The sequence below is a fragment of the Prionailurus viverrinus genome, chromosome A3 (genome assembly GCF_022837055.1).
Source record: "Prionailurus viverrinus isolate Anna chromosome A3, UM_Priviv_1.0, whole genome shotgun sequence".
NCBI classification, from domain to species: domain Eukaryota; kingdom Metazoa; phylum Chordata; class Mammalia; order Carnivora; family Felidae; genus Prionailurus; species Prionailurus viverrinus.
Genome location: NC_062563.1, coordinates 26,307,541 through 26,327,329, shown reverse-complemented (window position 1 = coordinate 26,327,329; position 19,789 = coordinate 26,307,541). Strand labels below are relative to the sequence as shown.

Genomic DNA, 19,789 nt, shown 5'->3' with positions numbered 1-19,789 from the left:
CCCCTCCTGCCACTCGGCCGCCCGCTCGGCTGGGGCGCCCGGCACCGTTGCTATGGCGGCCGCTCTGGGGAAGCTGCAGCTGGGTAATTATTGCGAACATCCATCCTGCCTCCTGCCCGCCCGGGAGAGCAGGGGAGCGAGCAGCCGGGGCCAGGCCAGCCCCTCCTCGCCCGCGCCCGCCGGGTGGCCGCACCCTGGCCTGGCGGGGCGCCACCGGAGGTATGCGGGGGAGGAACGCCGCGCAGGCAGCCCGGTGGGCAGACGGCTACCCAGCTCCGGCAGGGCCCCGCGGGGCTGCCCGGGAGACCCCTGCTTTCGCCCCTGCCCCCCACCCCTGGCCCACCCTTGGAGCTGACCGACCAGCCCGGAACTTGTTTTTTCTAACTATAAACACACACCACACACAAAACCAGCCAGAGAGCCTCCTTTGTTCAAACAGAATCTTTCCTTGGCCTTTTTTGGGGGCAGTGGGAGCCAACAGCGCCTGGTCTGGGCTACGGCCTCTTACACGGGACCGTCCCCCTAGATGAGGAGGTCCCCCTGGGGCCCCACCGTGGGCTCCGCCGCCTTCTCTGGCCCAGAAGCTCGCCCTGGCCCCGGTGTCTAAATATAGCTCAGCCTGGCTGAGCCTGAGGTCACACACACTCCCGACTGCCTGGGGTGACCATGCTCAGGCCGGCGAGTGACGTCCATGGGTTTGGGTATCAGACGAGTATTTCAGGAGCCAGGGCAGTGTTGGGCTCAGAGCCCCAGCCGCGAAGCAGGTGTGCCTTTCCCCCGGGGCTCATGGACCCCTCAGAGAGACTTGCAGCCATGGCTTACAGAGCACACACTGTCAAGGGGACACAGACAGGCTCCCTCACACACCGGAGGCAGGATGGGAAGAGGGCCCGGAGGGAGCCTTGGTGCCCATGAGGCGATGTCAGGTTTGAGGGAAGGGGTGGGGTCCGGGCAGAGGGGAGAGGGGGCAGGCACAGCCTCTTGTGGGCAGGAGTGGGGGGCGCACCTCGGTCAGCATGCAGGGCCCAGGAGCAGCAGGAGGCCACTCTAGCAGGCCAGGGGTCAGCAGGCTACAGAGCACGGGGACACTCTTCCTCTCCTTTGGCCCCTGTTGCCCCTTGGGGCTCTGCACAGGCTGGGACACTTGGCAGAGGGCACTCGGCAGGAGAGATCTGCCGGAATCCTTGATTTCCAAAGGTCTCTGGTGGCAAGAGAGGAAATGGAGGGGCCATGAGGGCGGTGGGGAAGCTGGCAGGGGCCACCGGTAAGGCAAGGACCCCCAGGAATAATGGGTTCGAGGAGAACAGGAAGACCAGACGGGACTTGGGGGCTGAGAAGGAGCAAGGGGTTGGTCTGCGTCTCTGTGTTTGTCCAGGGGTTTGGGCTGCCTGTGTACCCCGCCCCCCAGACTTGGGTCATCTAGGTGCTGACCAGGGCCCTGCAGGGGAGGTGGGCATTCCAAAATAAGAGGCAAAATGTTGGTTGAAAGGGAGCCCAGCCCTGGCATGTCACCACACGTTGGGGCCCCGGGGAGAAGGTCATCTGCTCCTTCACCACAGATGGAGGGAAAGCGGCCTGGGCTCCAGCACAGCCTTCTGGGCAGGGGCCGTCCGGCCCCGATGGCCTTTGGCCCTCACACTTACAGTCACGGCAATAAATCTTCCCAATGGGCCAAGTTTTCCATCCGCAAAGCTCTTCCCCATCCAGCATCTTACACTGGCTTCATTTGAACAGCCCTGGTGCTGGGCTGGGCGGGAGGAACAGCCATCGCAGGCGTCCAGAGACTGAGGCCCGGAGAGGCGACCTGACCTGCCCAGGCAGGGAAAGAGGGAGGGATTGTGATGTCAGGTGCCCGATAAGTGGTGGGTACCAGACACGCTCACTCAGGCTGCAGCTAGAAAGTGTCAGGAGCAGAGCTTGAACTCATGGCTGACCCCCGGCCCAGGGCGGCTCTGTCCTCCTGAGACAGAGGCTAGCAAGGGTCTGAGGTGGGGCCACACTCCACTCCCTGTGCCAACATGTCTTCTGAGACCAGAAGCCAGAGGAGCAGGGGCCCAAGACAAGCATAAATACCCATAGCAATTATCCAGTCTGACAGTGACCACTTCTGTCTTACACACGGGGAAACTGAGGCTCTGGCCAGGACCAGACCCAAAGAGCCTGCTGTTTCCCAGATCATGGAGTGGCTGGAGCCGGGTGGGTAAGTCCCATGTATTCCCAGAGCTCTGTGGGGTGCAGCCATCCAACAGTGCTTGCGTTTGGAATGTGAGACAAAGAACTGTGGATGTAAATTCAGAAGGAAGGGTTCCGGGCCAAGCTCGCGGCTAAGAGCAGCCCTGGGAGTCGCAGGTCACTGGGGTAAAGCGGCTCGGGTCAGGAGGGCTGAGGAAGGCCACACCACAGCCAGCACCCGCCATCTTCAGAAACCCAGAGGGTGCAAGGGGCCGTGACGGTGCGCGGCGGGGCGCCCCACGCCCTCATCCCTCCGTCTGCCTTCCTCCTCCCTCTGTCCCTCTCGTCCTGGAGGGCAGTCCCAGGGCTGGGCACAGGGCATACCGGGGTGGGTCAGCAGCCGTGATCCGGCCCCCTTGGTGCTCCATTGTCAGTTCCTCGTCTGCAAAACGGACGTCGTGGTGGCCATGTCCTGAAGTTGTTGGAAGGGTGCGCTGACACGTGTGGAAGGCCGGGGTGATGGCAGCTGTGTTCATGTCACTGACTGTAGATAATAACGGCGGTGGTGATTAGCTGCAAGCCAGCTCCCTGCCTGGCATTCATGGCAGGCAGTGCAGGGCCCCTCCCCGCCCCCCTCCGCCGCTTCCAGCTTTGTGTCTCACACCCAGACCCAGACCAGACCCTTCTCCCATCAACATGCCAGGTTCACCCCAACCTCGGGCTTTTGTTCAGGCTGTTCCGCCGACCCCGGAAGGTGCTTCCCTTGCTCCCCAAATCCCACTCGTCTCTCAGATCCCTTTCCTCACCAAGACACACACACGCTTCTCCAGCCTTCGTGTATCTTGGGCTCCCTGGGGAGTCAGCACTACCTCCTGGCACACATTTTTAGCTCCTTGCCATTACAGGACCTGGGCTTTGAGGCTGTATAGGCCTGAGTTCAGATCCTGCTTCCCCTCCCTCTGAGCCACGGCTCCCTCACTTACAAGGTGGGGGCAATTACAGCACCCAGTGCAGGGAGTGCCTCAGGCTTGGTGTGGGGTCAGGGGCACTGCAGGTACTTTGTAAGGAATAGGCCATTATTACGGTGCTATCTCTTTTGGTTCCTGCTATGCCTTCCACCTCCCAAGCCTGCCCTTCTTTGTTCCACACTGCCCGTGTGGCAGAAGCCTTAGGAAAAAGAGCTCCCAAAAGGGGCAGGGACTTCACCAAACTTCCTCTTCCTTTAGATATGGGAGAAATTTGGAGGCTGGGAGATTCCTGCGTTTTCCCTGAAATCACCCCAGGCAGGAGGTCACTCACTAGCAGGACAAACCAAGATGGCTGGAAAGTTCCCTGTAATCCAGGTTTCAAAGCCATCCCAATAGAGTGATTGGAGGCTTGGGAGGTAAGGATCATGCTGGGGAGAGATGGTCTGATACAAAAATGTGATACACTGGGCAGCTGAGTGCCAGTGATGTGCACAGAAGCAGGCGGTCTATGCCCTGTGTGGGAGTGTGGCTTTGCTCTCTGGCTTCCCCGGGCTGTGATTTTTTAGTACTCGTCACAGATGGGGTACCCAGTGTCTTCAGTAGTGCTGGGAGGTTAGCCAGGTACCTATCCCAGAGAAATTGCTCCGTGCAATGAGGCCTGCCCAGGGCCGTTTGTGGAAGCAAAACAATAGAAATCATTTAAATGTTCAATAGGGGACTGGACAAGAAACGACGGGCCAGCTCACATGGTGGAATAGTGCTAAGCTGTTAAAAAGCAGGTGGTTGTATGTCTGCAGACCCAGAACAACGCCCATATGACATTCAGTGAAAAATGAGGCACCTTGCAGAACAGAACATGCAGAACGTTACCACTTATGTGAGAAGCACACACACCTCTACATCCATAGTTATAGATACAGTTGATGCAGATATAGACGAAGGTATAGTCACACCCGCAGATGGAAATGTACATACAGAGGGAAAGATACAGACATATACACAGGATAGCAAAACGTTCAAGGGCATACCCACTAACAGGCAGTAATGTTTGAGGGGAATGAGGCTCAGGAAATTCAGGGGAATTACTCCGGTTTTCGTCTGCTACATTTTGTTAATGCTTGAGATATTGCAAGGAGAAGGTTTCCCTGAAATATGTGCATAACGCTAAAAATTAAAAAAGAAAAGAGCCTGGCCACGTGTCTGGCATCTCGAGGCAGGGCTGGGCCGGGATCTCACGGGAGGCTGCTCTGTGGGGGTCAGGCCCGCTGGGTAGTCTCAGGCTGAGCCTGGAGCTCCTTCCTACACCAGCTGTGGCTCTTTCTCCCCAAGGCCAGAGGCAGAGAGAACTGGCTTTGGTGGCAGCAGCAGCACATGCAGGTTTCCTAGTCTGGGAAGTCTGGAAGTATGTGAACGCTGAGCACTTACCCCGCAAGATGGGCTCACTTCCACCCCAAGATGCAGGGAGAGCCCTGGAACCTGGCAGATGGCCACCTCGGAACATGTAGGCACAGAAGCGGGTGAGGGTCCCGTGAGCCCCAGGCCTGCGGTTCCCAGACTGTGTGTTCCCAGACTGTGCTTGCACCTGAGCCGGATGAACACTGTGCCCCTCGCTTACACAGACCCGCAGCCAACGAGGCCATGGGTGGGAGAGGGGAGAAGGCCATTCATGTACATCCTGGGTGCTGGACCCTGAACTAAACGCTTTTCTTGCTGTGTATCTTTGGCCTTCTAATCGTATAGAATCGTTCTTTTTTATTTTAATTTTGGTTTTTTTTTTTTTTTTTTTTTTTGGACACACAGAAGTTGAGGAGGTTTTTCAACCTGATGAGGACAACAAAAGGTTAAAAGCCTTCCAACAACACAAAAGGATATATAGTGAAAAGCTGATCTTTTCCTCACCTTCTCTCCCCAGCCACCCAGCTCCCTCCCCAGAGAATCCACGCACATGAACATGTGTGTGTCTATTCACACCCCTCCTCTGATACTAGTGGAAGGTCTCCACACAAAACGTTCCGTACCTTGCCCTTTTCACTAAAAATATGTATCTTAGAGCTTCTTCCATTGCGGTACACGCGAGCTGGCTCATTCTTTTTCATGACTGGATTTCCATGGTACATGGAAGTCTTTAATATTCATGTAATCGATCTAGAATTCTACTCCCATGGTTTTCTGCCTTTCCCCTGTGCTTACTTCTGTTGTGCACCACAGCCCTGGGAGGCGGGCGGTTCCCCATGTCCCAGGTGAGGGAACTAGGGTGACCGACCATCCCCGTTTGCCTGGGACTGTCCTAGTTTTAGCAGGGAGAGCACTGCATCCTGGGGAAATCCTCATTCCTAGGCAAACCAAGATGGCTGTTCGCCCTAAAGGAAACCGAGGCTCAGAGGGGGTAGGGACATTCTCCAAGACCTTGTGCTCGGTCAGCACAGGCTACCTGATGATGACGACACCTCAGGAGGACTGGCAGCATCTCCTGCTTAGTAAGTGTTTCCTCCGTGTGTAACTGCACCTCCTCTGGCCTCACCACAGCCTGGGAGGGAGACTGCAGGGAATCACGAACGGAACCTGTGGTCTCCAAACCTGGGTTCCATCTCGGCTACAGGGCTTGCTCGCGTGTGTGACCGTGATGGTCAGTTCCATCTCAGCCTCTGATCCTGGGCCCAGAACAGACACTCAACAAGTGTCTGTTAAGCGAGAAAGAAAATGAATGAATGAATGAATGAATGAATGAAGTACTAACATTTGTTATTCACATTTTATAGATGGAAAAACTGAGGCACAGAGAAGCAAAGTCACTGACTCAGAATCACACAGCTTGTACGCATCAAGGTCAGGATTTGAGTCCACGTGGAGGCTCCAGAGCCCATGAAACTCTTCCCTCTTCTGGAATGTTCTTGTCCACATTACCCTCCATTCGTGCCCCCCTGCCTCTGACTCCAAGGTCAGTCCCTAGTTCACTCCCTCCTTTGCTTCCCTGCACTGCCCAGGCCCCTGCTTCCTTTCTCAAGAGTCTGCCCTTCCCTGCTCTTTGCTCTTGGCTCAGGGGCCCTGCTCTGCACCCCACTCTGTCCCCCTGCACTGGATGCTCGTCTGAAGTCCAATGTCTGAGCCCCAGCCTCCTCCATGGACTTTGTTTCATTTGTTCAATTCATTTGTCCAACTCTCCATTCCTTTGCTCAACAAACATTTACTGAAACTGAAATGAGCCAGCTCAACCCCTGGTTCTGGAAATTCAGAGATGAATCTAGCCTGGGCCTTGTCCTCAGGGGACAAGGAAAACCAGACAAAGAAACAGCACTTGTGACCCCGCAAGAAAGCACTCCGGTGGAGATGGCCCAGGCACACAGCGGCAGAGGGAGTGGCGGTGGGGAGCTCCCAGCCTGGGGGCCCTGGGAAAGCTCCCTGGGGAAGCTTATGCCAGCGTCTGGAAAGATGAGGAAGAGTCAGTAAGACAGAGAGAAGGGGGAAAAGAGAGAGCTCGGGGAGGGGCGTTGTAACACCCAGACAAACCGGCCTGGAGGTAGGTGAGACCAGAGGCACTCAGAAAGTGCAAGTTGTTCCCTACAGCTGAGGCCCAGGCTGTCCTCAGGTGGGACCGGGTGGCCTTGGGAACCCCACCCCCTCTCCTGGTTACCCAGCCAGCTCCACACTGAGCAGGGTTTCCAAGAATCTCATGTCTAGGAACTGACCAGAAAAAAAAAAAAATCAGCGATGTGGACATGGAATTATGTATGTATGGAGGCTGTTTATCACGGTGTTCTTTGTTGCAGCAAACAAGTGCAAACAGTGCCCAGCCATGAAAAATCACCACTTTAGCCAAGAATCCACCACTGGCTGGAGTCATCCGAATGGCTTAGAAATCAGGTTAGCAGAGGTTATCTAACGGCACTAGAAAAATGCATCTGGCGCAACGTTAAGTAAAAAGCGGCAAAATGCAGGGGCTCCTGAATTTCGTACACCATGCCACTCTCGATCTCCGGGTTGTGAGTCTGAACCCCAGGTTGGGTATGGAGGTTACTTAAAATCTTTAAGGGGCCCCCGGGTAGCTCAGTCGGCTGAGCGTCTGGCTCTTGGTTTCCACTCGGGTCATGAGCTCAGGGGGGCGTGGGATTGAGCCCTGCATCAGGCTCTGCCGTGCTGAGCCTGGAGCCTGCTTGGGATTCCCTCTCTCCCTCTGCCCCTCCCCCACCTGCGCGCGTGCGCGCTCTCGCTCTCTCAAATTAAAAAAATAAAAATAAAATTTTTAATCTTCAAAAAAACCCAAAGACAGCATGATACAAACTAACTTATTATTCTAAGTTATAAGTATGTATAGATACATGTATATATAAAGATATTAGGAAATGCGTCGAATACTTCACAATGGTTACCTCTGGTGGTGGGCTAACCTAGGGGTTGTATTTCCTTTTTTAAGATAATTTCCTGTGTTCTCTGATTTTGCAACAGTGGGCCAGTCTCACTTTTATTTTCAGAGGCGGAATCGAGGAGACAAGGTCCGTGAGGCCACAACTTCCCTTTCCAGTCTCTCTCGAACCCTCCATTGAGCCACACAGAACGTCCTGTTGCCTCAACATCCCTGTGCCTCCAGTCTCTGAGCTTTTGTCTCTGCTCTTCCTCCATCTGAGTGCCCTTCCCTTTCCCTTTCCATCCTGTGAACCCCGGTTCCCCGCCTCCCCCGCCCCACTCCCACCCCCTGGCCTCCCAGGCCTGCCTCAGGGCCCTTCCTCTGAGGACCTCACACACACGGAGCACCCACCCTGTGGAAAGGCAGGTTTATGGACCCAGACCCCGCATCAGAGCCTGGGCTGCTGGAGGGAAGGACCCTGCCTCATCTATACCCTCCCCAGATGCTCTATATGGGGCCGAGGACTTATTTTTATTTACTCTTCACCACAACATTTTTTGAATATGTCTAAACCTACAGAAAATAATGCAACAAACACCCCTCTACCCTTCAGTTAGATTCTCCACTATTCGCTTTGAAATTCCCTGTCTTGCTGACCCAGTGCAGACATCTTGGCCAGAGCTGGGAGCTTGGAAGGTGCTCAATGCTCGCTGGAATGAAGGAAAGGAGGAACGAGGACATGGTATTGCTCTCTCTCTCTCTCTCTCTCTCTCTCTCCCTCTCTCCTCTGCCTTGGGGAGAAAACTTGCAGAGCAAAGCACGGCTTTTTCTAAAATGCAGACACAGGCACCCACCTGCTTGGAAGCCGGCTGCCCACAGTCAACGCGGTCCCCGCACAGACCCCCAAGGCCCCGTCATGCCTTCCTGCCCCATCGCCTGCTGACCCCCGGAAGACAGTGTTGTCCCGTACCTGCAGCCCCGACAGTCTCTGGCACTGGTGATTTGGGGCCTCTGTCATCCTCGCTCACCTGGCAAGGGCGCATGGCCTCTCCCTTCCCCATCCCTCGCAAGGGTCACATCCTCAGAGAAGCAAGTGGAGGCCTTTGCTGACCTTTCCTGGGCCCGCTGGTACCGAGGGCAATCTCTGTGAGGGCGACCACTTGTCCTGGTTTGTCCGGGACTTTCCGGTTTGGCACTGAAAGTCCTGTGTCTCGAGGACACCTCAGCCCCGGGCAGATCCCGTGACTGGTCACCCTAGATTCTGCTTCCACTCCTCCCACCAGGCCTGCTAAGGCCACATAACAGGCCCAAGGAGATGTTTGGTGTCACTGGCTGACTGCCTGGAGAGAGGGAGGGAGGGAAGAAGGAAGGAAGGAAGAAGAAGGAAGGAAGGAACAAATGAACAAACGAGTGAATGAATGAATGAATGAACAAATAACCCCACCTCCCTTAAATCTTTGCTCAGATACCCCTTCTCCGCAGGGCCTCCTTGGCTCCCCTGTCTCAGCTAACAACCTCTCCAGTACCCTCCTCCCTCTCCCTGCTGGACGTGTTCTTCCAGCATTTATCACGAACCAGCATTCTCTCTGTGTCACTATTCATTTCCTTTGGGGTCTGGCTCCCCTATGAGAGTGTCCCCTCTACCCTGGCAGCGGTTTCCCTGTTGTGTTTGCTGCTGGATCCCCAGTGCCTCCAATAGCAGGTGCTCAGCAGGCAATAGTTGAATAAAAGAATGAACGGTGACCGAATGAGTGGACCCTGCACTTTCCCCGCTCCACCTTCTTTTTATGCATTTCGTCTTTTGTATAGTTTGTTCAACAGACATCAGCACACACCGTGTCCATGCAGGGTGCGGGCGGGGGCCTACAAAGCAGAGTGCCCAGTCTAACGGGCTGGTGGTGGGAGGGACAGAGACCAGGCTGTATGTGGGTCCGCAGACCTGGCATTTGGAGCTGGGGTCCCTGGGGCAGGACTTGGGCACTGCAACAGTCCTAAGAGGCCAGGATCATAGTAACCATGGCCAAAATATCTTGAACATTTGCTATGTCCCACCCACTGTTCTGAGGCTTTTACATGTAATTTTCTCAGTGAATTCTCAAATTGTGGAGGTGCAGATGAGGAGACTGAGGCTAGGGAGGCTGAGTTACTTTCCCAGGGGGCCACAGCAGTAAGTGCGGGGGTCGGAATCGGACTCTGGAGCCAGCTGCTAACCTTGCTACCATAGGGAAGAAAGGAGGCTCAGGGGGGTGGGGGGGTGGGAGGGGCGTCTCTTACTGAGGTCACCGAGCTGCTCAGAGGCAGGGCTGGGCTTCACAAAAGGGTCCACAGGACTACAAAGGCAGCCTGGGTCCCAGTAGGTGGCTGTCCTAGAGTTGGTGCTGAGGGGGATGAAGGGAAGATGGGACAGGAAGCAGGGGAGGGGTACAGAGACCAGGCCAGGCCGGTTGGGGTCCATGTTGAAGGGGTACAGAGAAACCGCCTGGGACAGGCAGACAGGGGGTACCCAGCCTGTCTGGGGAGATGGGGGCAGACTTCTTGGTGGCGGTGTCCCCTTCTTCTTCTCTCCTAGCCAATGGGTTGGGAAGCTGTGGCCAACTGTCTCCAAGCCTTCACATGGGCTGGCCACCCATCCGCTGGGTCTGGAGGGGAGCATACAAAACGCCAGCGTGGGCAAAAGCCCCCTCAGGGGCCCTTCCTCCTGGGCTCCCTGCCTCTGTCAGCCTGGCTCACCCCAGTGATACCAAAGCTCATCCCATGTCAGGAGCTATGCTGAGTGACCCCAGGCACTCTAACTTATTCAGAGCTTACACCTACCTGTCACAGGAAAATCAAGTTCAGACCGTGGGGTAACTGCCCACGTCACCAGTGGAGGTGGGGTTCCAAGCCCGACTGTCTGGCTGCAGAGCCTGTGCCCCTCACCCCTACCCGGGAGGTGGGGCCCGGGCTCACCCTGGCGGCCACCCTGCCAGCCTGTGCATTGAGCAGACACCGCATTCAAGCCCCTACTGTGTCCCCACAGCCCAACAGAGGGCTCAGAGCGAGTAGGCACACATGAACACATCTCTTGTTCAAAATCTAGCATCAGTGACTTCCCCCTTGGGCTGCTCCCTCTCCAGGTCTGGGAAATAATAGCCCAATCCCCAATTTGGACAGGATTCAAGGCTTTTCAGAGGTGTCCCTTCCTTGGAGGACAGCAAAGCAGCAAGGACACTGACTTCCAAGAGGCAAACCTGGAAATGAACCTCAGCTCCACCCACCCTCGACTGTTTGCAAAGGGCAGGCGGCAGCTCCCTGAGCCTCAGTTTCCCCATCTGTCACATGGGGTTGATGATATTGTAAGGAGACAACATGAGCCTACGCCAGGCACACAGTAGGTGCTTGAGAAGGGTGGTTTCTTTCCAGAGGGTCACAACCACCTCCGGGGTCAGTGCCTGACCACCCTCCCTACTTTTAAACCATGGATGTTTTAAACCATGATGTGTCGGAAACATACAGAACAGCACAGAAAGGAGCTGGGCCTGGCGGGAGTGCTCAGCTAGGCCCAGATGGAATCTGAACAGGGCCTCCACCTTCAGAGTGTTTCCCTTGGGCCCCGTGTCTGTATCACGTGCCTTACGGGTGCCATGTCCTTCCTTCTGTCCTCTCTGCTTCCTCTGGAGGGGGTCCTTGGGTTACCCCACCTTACAGGTGGAGAGACCAAGTGTCTGAGAGCTGAGGTTGGCTTACCCAAGGCCCACAGCCAGGGAGTGGTTGAAGCAGGATTCGGTTTTACATCCAGGTAGGTTTACTGACATGTCCTCCATGTATTATCAAATGAAAAAGCAGCATGTAGGGCAACAATATAATTTGGGAGAGTATCATTGAGATGTAACAGGGGAGGGGGCACTGGGGCGACTCAGTTGGTTGAGTGTCCGACTCTTGATTTTGGCTCAGGCCTTGATCACGGTCATGAGATTGAGCCCCGCACCTAGGTCCACACTGACAATGGGATTCTCTTTCTCATCTCTCTCTCTCTCTCTCTCTCTCAAAATAGAATAGGATAGGATAGGATAGGATAGGATGGAATGGAATGGAATGGACTAGACTAGACTAGAATAGAATAATAATAAAATAAAATAAAATGTAACAGGGGAAAAAAAAATAAAATGTAACAGGGGTTGTCTCTACATGATAGGATTATGACCTTACCATTTTTTTTCTTTTGCTTATCTGTATTTCCTAACTTTTTATAGCAGCTTTATGCTGATGTAATTCACATATCACACAATCCACTCATTTAGAGTCCAATTCAATGGTTTCTGGTGTATTCACAGAGCTGTGCATCCAACACCACTATTTGCTAAGTCTGTCATCATTCCCCCCACAAAACCCTACTCATTAGCAGTCACTCCCCATTTCCCCAAACCCCTGCTCCTAGCCATAAGCAACCACTTTTTGTCTCTCCAGATGTGTCTGTTCTGGACCTTTCATATAAATGGATTCACACAATGTGTGGTGCTTGTGTCTGGCTTCCTTCACTTAACATGCCTTCAAGGTTCACCCGTGCTATAGCGTGTGGTCGGCACTTTATTCCTTTTAATGGCTAAGTAGCATCCCATGTTATATTTCTCAATTCATCACTTGAAAGACATTCAGGTTATTTCTATTTTTCTGGGTATTATGAGTAATACTTCTACGAACATTTATGTCATTTGTGTGTGTGGACATGTGTTTTCAAGTCCCTGGGGGGATCCACCTAGGAGTGGAATTGCTGGGGCATAGGATAATGCTATGTTTCATCTTCTGAGGATGTTTTCCAGAACATCTGCACCACTTTACATTCCCACCAGCAGTACATGAAGGTCACACTTTCTCTATGTCCTCGCCAACACTTGTTATGATCTGTCTTTTTGATTAGAGCCATCCTAGTGGGTATGATGTGATATCCCACGTGGTTTTGATTTGCATTTCCCTGATGGCTAATAGTGTTTAGCATCTTTCGTGTGCTTATTGGCTCTTTACATATCTTCTTGGGAGAAATGTCTACTCAGATCCTTTGCTCATTTAAAAAAACCATGGGTCATTTGTGTCTTTATTTTTTTTATTATTTTTTTTAAATGTTTATTTATTTTTGAGACAGAGAGAGACAGAGCATGAACGGGGGAGGGTCAGAGAGAGAGGGAGACACAGAATCCGAAACAGGCTCCAGGCTCCGAGCGGTCAGCCCAGAGCCCGATGCGGGGCTCGAACTCACGGACCGCAAGATCATGACCTGAGCCGAAGTCAGACGCCCAACTGACTGAGCCACCCAGGAGCCCCTGTGTCTTTATTTTTAACTTACTGAAGTAGGATTTGAACCCACGTCCTGTCCTACTGTCAAGCAATAGATCCTGTCCATACAGTCATGCACCCCTGACTCCAGGGAGATCTGGAAGCATCCTGGAGTCCTGCCTACCCTCTGGGCAAGTGAGGGCCAGCCCAGCTGGGGCCAGGCCCACGACAGGTGTCCAATGAGGGTCTGTGGATGGACACAGACGGACAAACAAGTCCACCTCCAGGAACCGGTGAACCAAAGGGAAGAAAAAACACCCAGAACAAAAAGTCTGTGCCCCAGAAGGAGGAAATGGCCAAGACCCTGCTCCGGGAGCTGGAGATAAAGCCCTGAGTGGCCGAGAAGCCTCCATGGCAACTGCTTCTTGGTGGCAGCAACCTATCTGCCTGTTTTTATGCTACTGACTGTTGGCCTGTGTAAGGCTGGGAAGGGGAGGCCCGGAGACATTAGCAAGGAACTGGAGAGCGTATCTGTCCAGAGGGGGACTGTAGAGGATCGGTAGGGGCCATGGCGAGTCAGAGGAGAACAGGGCCGTGGTGGGACGTGACCCTGCTGCTGTGCCCCTGCCCTGGCTCCAGAAAGCCACTGCTTTGTCACCAAGGGCACCTGAATCCTGAACACCCAGCTCTGGAATCCAACTGCCTGACTGTGAATCCCAGCCTCACCATCTCCTGGCTGTGTGGCTGGGACAATTACTTCCGCCGCTCTGAGTCTTGGCTCCCCTCTAAGCCTCTCCTGCAAGAACGGAGAAACCGGGGTGCGGATGAAATGAGACCATAACAGAGCCTCTTGGTGGGGCCAGACTGCTGCTAGGCAAGCTGTGGACAGCAGGGCTCACCTACTGGGTGTCCCCAGGCCCTGGATTCAGAGCTTGAAGACTGTCCTCCTGTGAAATGGGAGGCAGACTCTCCCAAGAACACTGGAGACCAGCCTCTTGCAGGAAGCTTAACCCTCAGACAGGAGCCTCAGCGTGTGGCTGCTGGGCAGGGCCGGCTTCACCAACCCAGCCTCCGTGGTGAAGGCATGCGCGGTGGTTGTGTGTGTAGCCCCTCATTCAGGCAGCCTGAGTTCAAATCCCGCTTACAAGCTGTGAACCTTGGGGAAGGGCCTGCCTCTCTGTGCCTCTGTTTACCCTCAGAAAAATGAAGACGACAGCAGTGTTTACTCTCCAGGGTGGTTGTGAGTTGACGCACATAAAATAGGGATTAAAGTCTCAGCTTTTTAGAGATTAGTTTATTTTTAATTTCTGCACCCAATGTGGGTCTCAAACTCACGGTCCTGAGATCAAGAGTCACATGCTCCACTGAATGAGCCAATGTCCCAAAGTCCCAGCTTTAAAGTAAAGGTTGGAGGGGCACCTGGGTGGCTCAGTCGCTTGAGAGTCTAGCTCTTGATTTCAGCTCAGGTCATGATCTCATGGTTCATGAGTTTGAGCCCCACCTTGGGCTCTGCACTGACAGCACACAGAGCCTGCTTTGGATCCTCTGTCTCCCTCCTTCTCTGCCCCTCCCCTGCTTGTTCTCTCTCTCTCTCTTTCACTGTCTGTCTCTCTCTCTCTCTCCAAAATAATAAATAAATGAACATTAAAAAAATAAAATAAAGGTTAGAGGGGTGCCTGGGTGGCTCAGTCTGTTGAGAGTCTGGTTCTTTGATTTCAGCTCAGGTCATGATCCCAGGGTCATGGGATTGAGCCCCGAGTTGGGCTCTGCACTGAGTGGGGAGCCTACTTAAGATTCTTTCTCTCCCCCCCCCCCTCTGCCTCTCCCCTCTGCTCATGCACTCTTTCTCTCTCTCCCGTAAATAAATAAATAAATAAATAAATAAATAAATAATACAGACACCATTTAGAAAATAAAATAAAGGTTCGAACATCCTCCAAGTCCTTTCAACTTATTTGGCCCCCATCTTCCCCTCATGTCCTCCAGCTTTCATACATGGAGGAGGGGGAAATTTTCAACCGTTTCGGCATTTCCCAAAGTGAGTTCCATAGCCCTCTAGTCTCACGAGATGCTTTTTGAAAAAACAATTTGAGGGACGCCTGGGTGGCTCAGTAAGTTAAGCATCTGACTCTTGGTTTCCGCTCAGGTCGTGATCTCACGGTCTGTGGGTGTGAACCTCACGTCATTGGACTCTGCGCGGCTGTGAGGAGCCTGCTTGGGATTCTGTCTCCCTCTCTCTCTGCCCCTCCCCTGCTCACGCTCTCCCTCTTTCTTTCTCAAAATAAATAAATAAATTTTAAAAAGAAAGGAAGGAAGGGAGGGAGGACGGAAGGGAGAGAGAAAGAAAGAAAAGACGGTTGAAAAGAACATGACCATCCAACAGGCCTGGCTGCTGGGTAGGTACAGCCCCTGCCCTTAGCAAATGCTCAGGAAAGGGCCTGAGAAACCTGCAGTGAGGAAGCCCATCGGATGTTCATGGTGGTGTTTCCCAAATTTATTTGACCACGAATGCCCTTTTCGGCCCAATATCAATTTAGCATCTTCCTGGAAAAACACTGATGGTCAAGGTCATATCTGGCTCACAGTTTCCACCTCACAGAAAAGACGGAACGTTTTCTAAAAATCATCCTCCTTGCCTTGAAAACCCCCTCAGAAACCCCCAGTTTTTCAAGCACGGTCACGCTGGCCCACAGGCGAGCGTCGCCCTGCCATGTGCCCTCAGCCCTGCTCCACGGGTCAGGGGGAGATCGGAGCGTGAAGGCCCCTCAAGGATGCCCAGCAAGAACTGACCCAGCCCTCTTCCACCCTCCGCAGCAGCCTCGGCTCTTACAGACCACACGCAACACCCAGACATCATCAGGACAGAAGGCGGCGTCTTGTCTTGTCAGGAGCCTTTGAGAAAAAGGACTTGTCAAAGAGAAACCTCTGTGAGTTGGGCAAGCCCAGCCTCGGGCAAGAGAGGTGTCTCAGGCTCAGGAGACTCCTGGCACCTGCAGAGGAGGCCCTGTGACCACCAAGCCCCATTAGCAGGGACAGCACCACTTGCAAATCATCTCTTCCATCTTCTTGTAAATGTTCCAGCAGTTCTAGCATTTGGCAACCAAAGTACAGATCCCAGACGGCCGTGTGAATACAGGACAAGTGCCAGAGTTTGTCTCTAGGCCCCGTAGGGTTTGGAAAACAAGATTACTTGGCTAGTCAGTGGAGGAGAGTGATTTATTGAGCACCTACTACACATTGTGCATTGTGTCAGAAGCTCTATCTTTGTGGTGAGATCTCGGCCTGATAACAGCCCCGTTTTACAGATGGGGAAAATGAGGCTCATGGTGGTGAGTTAGCATGCCCAGGGACACAGCAGAGCTGGGCGGCAAACCCAAGCGTGGTTTTGCCTCCCTGGTCCCAGCATTCTCAGTTCCACGGTGCTGTTCTGATGCAGCCTGGCTAGAATCACTCCAAGACCTCGCTCTACACCTAGATCCCAGGGCCCCCTTGTTATTACTAACCCAGGTTCTCAGGGCCTAGGGTGTGAGGAAGGGAACCGGATGGGGGGCTAAAGTAGTCTGGCCCCTAACAGTTGGTGCACACTGCAGATGAAAAAACGCATTTGGGTTTGTTCTGGAGAATCTGATTGTTTTAGCCCCCAACATTCTGATCATCCCGGGGTGGGCAGGGCAGGTAGATGAATCCGTTTTCTGAGCCTGCCTGGCTGGAGGCCAGCCCACCAGCCTGAGGTCACACTGCCAGTATGGAGACCCCCAGGAATCCAGCCTAAGCTGGCACCTGGGTGCCCGCTTCTGGCTGCGGCCTCCTCCTCTGCATCCTGCCCCAGCCACCTCCCCACCCCCGCAGGGTCCTGGCGCTCAGCCTGTGGGGGGGGGGGGGGGGGGCGGGCATCACACAAACCTTTGGAAACCCCCCTCCCCTCTCCTGACTCCTCAGAACTCCTGGGTCAGCAGCGTGGCTGCGTGCCGGGAGGCAGTGGGGAGAGGGTTCCACCCATCCCTCTCGTGGGCCGGCCCCCTGCTCTGTCTGCACAGCTGCAGGGAAGGAAGGCCCCACCTGAGCTGAGGGCCCCCTGAAGCACCCACCTGGTCGTGCCCTTCCTCCTGCCCATCATGACAATCGGGGGTGAGACCAGTGTGCCCGGAGCCCACCCCACGCCTGAGCTCTCCACCACTTGCACTCACCCTCAAGCCATCTGAGAGGAAAGCTTCCTTCTCTTTGTCCTGGCGGGGGAGGGTGCCGCATCGCAGGGAAGACGGTGACTTGCCCGAGGCTATGCAGCCAGGCAGTGGTGGACATCAGTCCTGGGTCCAGTGGGCTCCAGAGTCGGGGGTGTTTCTCCCAGGATGGTGCCGCAGAGGTGCAGTGGGTTCTGAAGTGAGCCAGCCGGACTCAGGTCCCGGCCCCTCAACCCGCTCAGAGTCACTGGGGGCTGGTCGCACAACCTCTCTGTGCCTTGCTTTCCTCATCTGTACAATGCTGTCAGAGAGTCCCTGAGTCTGAACCCTGTGGGAGAGCGACTTAACCTGCCTGTGCCCCAGTTCACTCTGACTCAACGTGAAGGGCTCAATACACGCACGGCAAGGCTGGGGATGAGGATGAGAAAAGACAGCCCTGCATCTAGGGCTTTCTGGAAGGTGGTACCAGGGGGCCCGCCGATGGTCCGCTGGTGTGGTCCAAGAGTTGTCGTCCAGACCGCAAGGAACGGGTCTCAGAGAGCATCTCTGGGGAAGAAAAGTGAGGGGGAGGGGGGAATCTAAATTGTCATCTATCTGTTGTTTTGGACTTCCAGAATTTTGTATGACATACGTGTGATGTTACTGTTACTGGAGTGGATTACGTAACTATCACACAGAGGTGCTCCCTTGCCGTGACACATGGTCTCATGCTGGCCAGAGACCGCATCCACAGGGTGCCTGGCTTGGCCCACCCCTCCGTAGCCACACCCAGGCCTGGACCCTCTCCGTGTCTCCCAGCAAGACCCCAGCACAACCTCAACACCCAGGAGGTATCCCTTCCAAGCACAGGCCTGTGACATGGGCCGAGTCTCCACCTGTCCACCGGCTCGTCTAGAAGCGAAATGACCACATTGCCCCCACGGGGTAACTAAGTTACAGACTAAAATGAGCTACTAGAGGGGGGCCTGGCTGGCTCAGTTGGTGGAGCGTGCAAATCTTGATCTCTGGGCCGTGAGTTCAAGCCCCATGTTGGGCGTAGAGCTTACTTTAAAAAAAAAAAAAAAAAAAAGAGGTACCAGAGAGCTAGGTATGGGCTCTTGCCGAGTCTCCTTCCTTCCTGTCCTCTGAAAGGGCAAAATGATGCTGAAGGGAAGCTACTTCCTCCTCTGAACGCATCTCCCCACATAGAGCCTCTCCCACCCAGCGGGTGGACTGCAAACCTCCCAAGGCAGTGGTTGCCTCCGGGCCTTTGCACTTGCCGGTCCGCTTGGGGCAGGCCCTTCCCTCATCTCCCAAGGTTGGCTCCTTCCCATCACTCAGTTTCTCCCAAGTGTCACTTCTTCACAGAGACCCTCCTAGACCCCACCCTGTCTATAACGGCCCCCACACCCTCTTCTTTTTTTTTTTTTTAATTTTTTTTTTTCAACATTTATTTTTGGGACAGAGAGAGACAGAGCATGAACGGGGGAGGGGCAGAGAGAGAGGGAGACACAGAATCGGAAACAGGCTCCAGGCTCTGAGCCATCAGCCCAGAGCCTGACGCGGGGCTCGAACTCACGGACCGCGAGATCGTGACCTGGCTGAAGTCGGACGCTCAACCGACTGCGCCACCCAGGCGCCCCTCCCCCACACCCTCTTCTATCTTAGCCCTGTTTATTTTCTTCATGGCGCTTCCCCTTACCCGAAATTGTATTTTTTAAATAAACTTTTTTGGGGGAGGGATAATTTTAGATTCACAGAAAAGCTGCAGAGACAGTACAGAGGGTCGCTGTATACATTTCATCCACTTTTCTCCACGTCACCGCGTCACTTAACCTGACCATGGTACATCTGTTAAAACCAAGATGTTAACGCCGGCACATTACTATTAACTAAACCGCAGACTTTGTTCAGACGCAATTGCACTTTTCCTTTATTTACTTGTTTTCATCCGCCTCCCCCACCGGAAGGAAAACTCTGAAAGGCAGGGAGATTGCCATATTACTCACCACCAAGTCCCTCATACCTGGCAATAAATATCGATCGGTAAAAAGCAGGGGAAATCATGGCAGAAACAGCCAATGATTCCTCCCTCTGCCAGGCGCCGTTCTGAGTGTGTTAAACATCGTGAATCATTTAATCCTCAGGACAGCCCACGAAGTAGACATTATGGGGAAACTGAGGCACGGCACAGTTTGGTGGCTGGCCGCGGCCACGCAGATGGTCAGTACCAGAGAAAGCGCTAGTCCTTCCGTGTCCCTAGTCCATATCAGAGCAGGGGGGCCGGCACCCTTCTGTGGGCAGGACTGAGGCCCCAGAGCGGCTGATTTGCCTGAAGCCACAGGAGGGACTGGGGCGCAGGGCTGCTGGAACCTGAGCCTCCAGCCTCCAGCTGGCTGCCCTGAGGCGGTGGCACCCCGGCTCTGCCCGGAAGGGTGTGAGCGCGGCTGCCGGGGCCACCAGCTCCGCCCTGCTTCAGGGCAACAGAGGGCAGCTGTTTCGGCCACACACTGTGGGCTCTCCCCTGTGCCCCCAAGGCCCCAGAGGGGGGCTGAGACGCCTCACCGCCTCCCTTTGCCCATGGCCTCGGCCGGGGCCTCTGGGATCTGAGCACTGCGGAGGCCCGGCTGGAGGAAGGGCCCTCTCCCCCGCAGTGGATGCAGCCTTCTCCGGGGGGGCTTGCTGGGCTCTGGGACAGGGAGGCGAAGGAAGAAATGGTCGTTCCTTTCTGGTTGTGTGGTGCGGGGCGGCGGGTGGGGGGGAGCAACAGGGAGGATTATTAAGCTTTTCCCAACACCCTGGGACCAGCTGGAGAGGTGTCCCGGCACCTCCCAAAGGGAAAAGCCGTTCTGGAACAGTTGGACAGGACGGCGGCCGGCCACCCCCATCCAGCCTGG

At 54.5% G+C, this 19,789-nt stretch overlaps 1 protein-coding gene across 2 annotated transcripts; it reads right to left on the bottom strand.

Annotated features, from left to right (window-relative positions):
• Positions 1-431: 431 nt before the first annotated feature.
• Positions 432-17,142, bottom strand: LOC125161871 (uncharacterized). 2 transcript variants are annotated; one of them, XM_047852103.1, is made up of 5 exons: positions 16,920-17,142; positions 5,572-5,821; positions 2,557-2,716; positions 1,644-1,809; positions 432-1,201 (listed from the first exon to the last, which is right to left on the bottom strand). In XM_047852103.1, exons 3-5 carry the CDS (start codon positions 2,706-2,708, stop codon positions 923-925), a joined length of 597 nt encoding a protein of 198 aa, XP_047708059.1. In that variant the 5' UTR covers positions 2,709-2,716; positions 5,572-5,821; positions 16,920-17,142; the 3' UTR covers positions 432-922. The 2 variants fall into 2 exon arrangements, with proteins under 2 accessions (XP_047708059.1, XP_047708058.1); XM_047852102.1 differs by lacking the exon at positions 5,572-5,821.
• Positions 17,143-19,789: the final 2,647 nt, after the last annotated feature.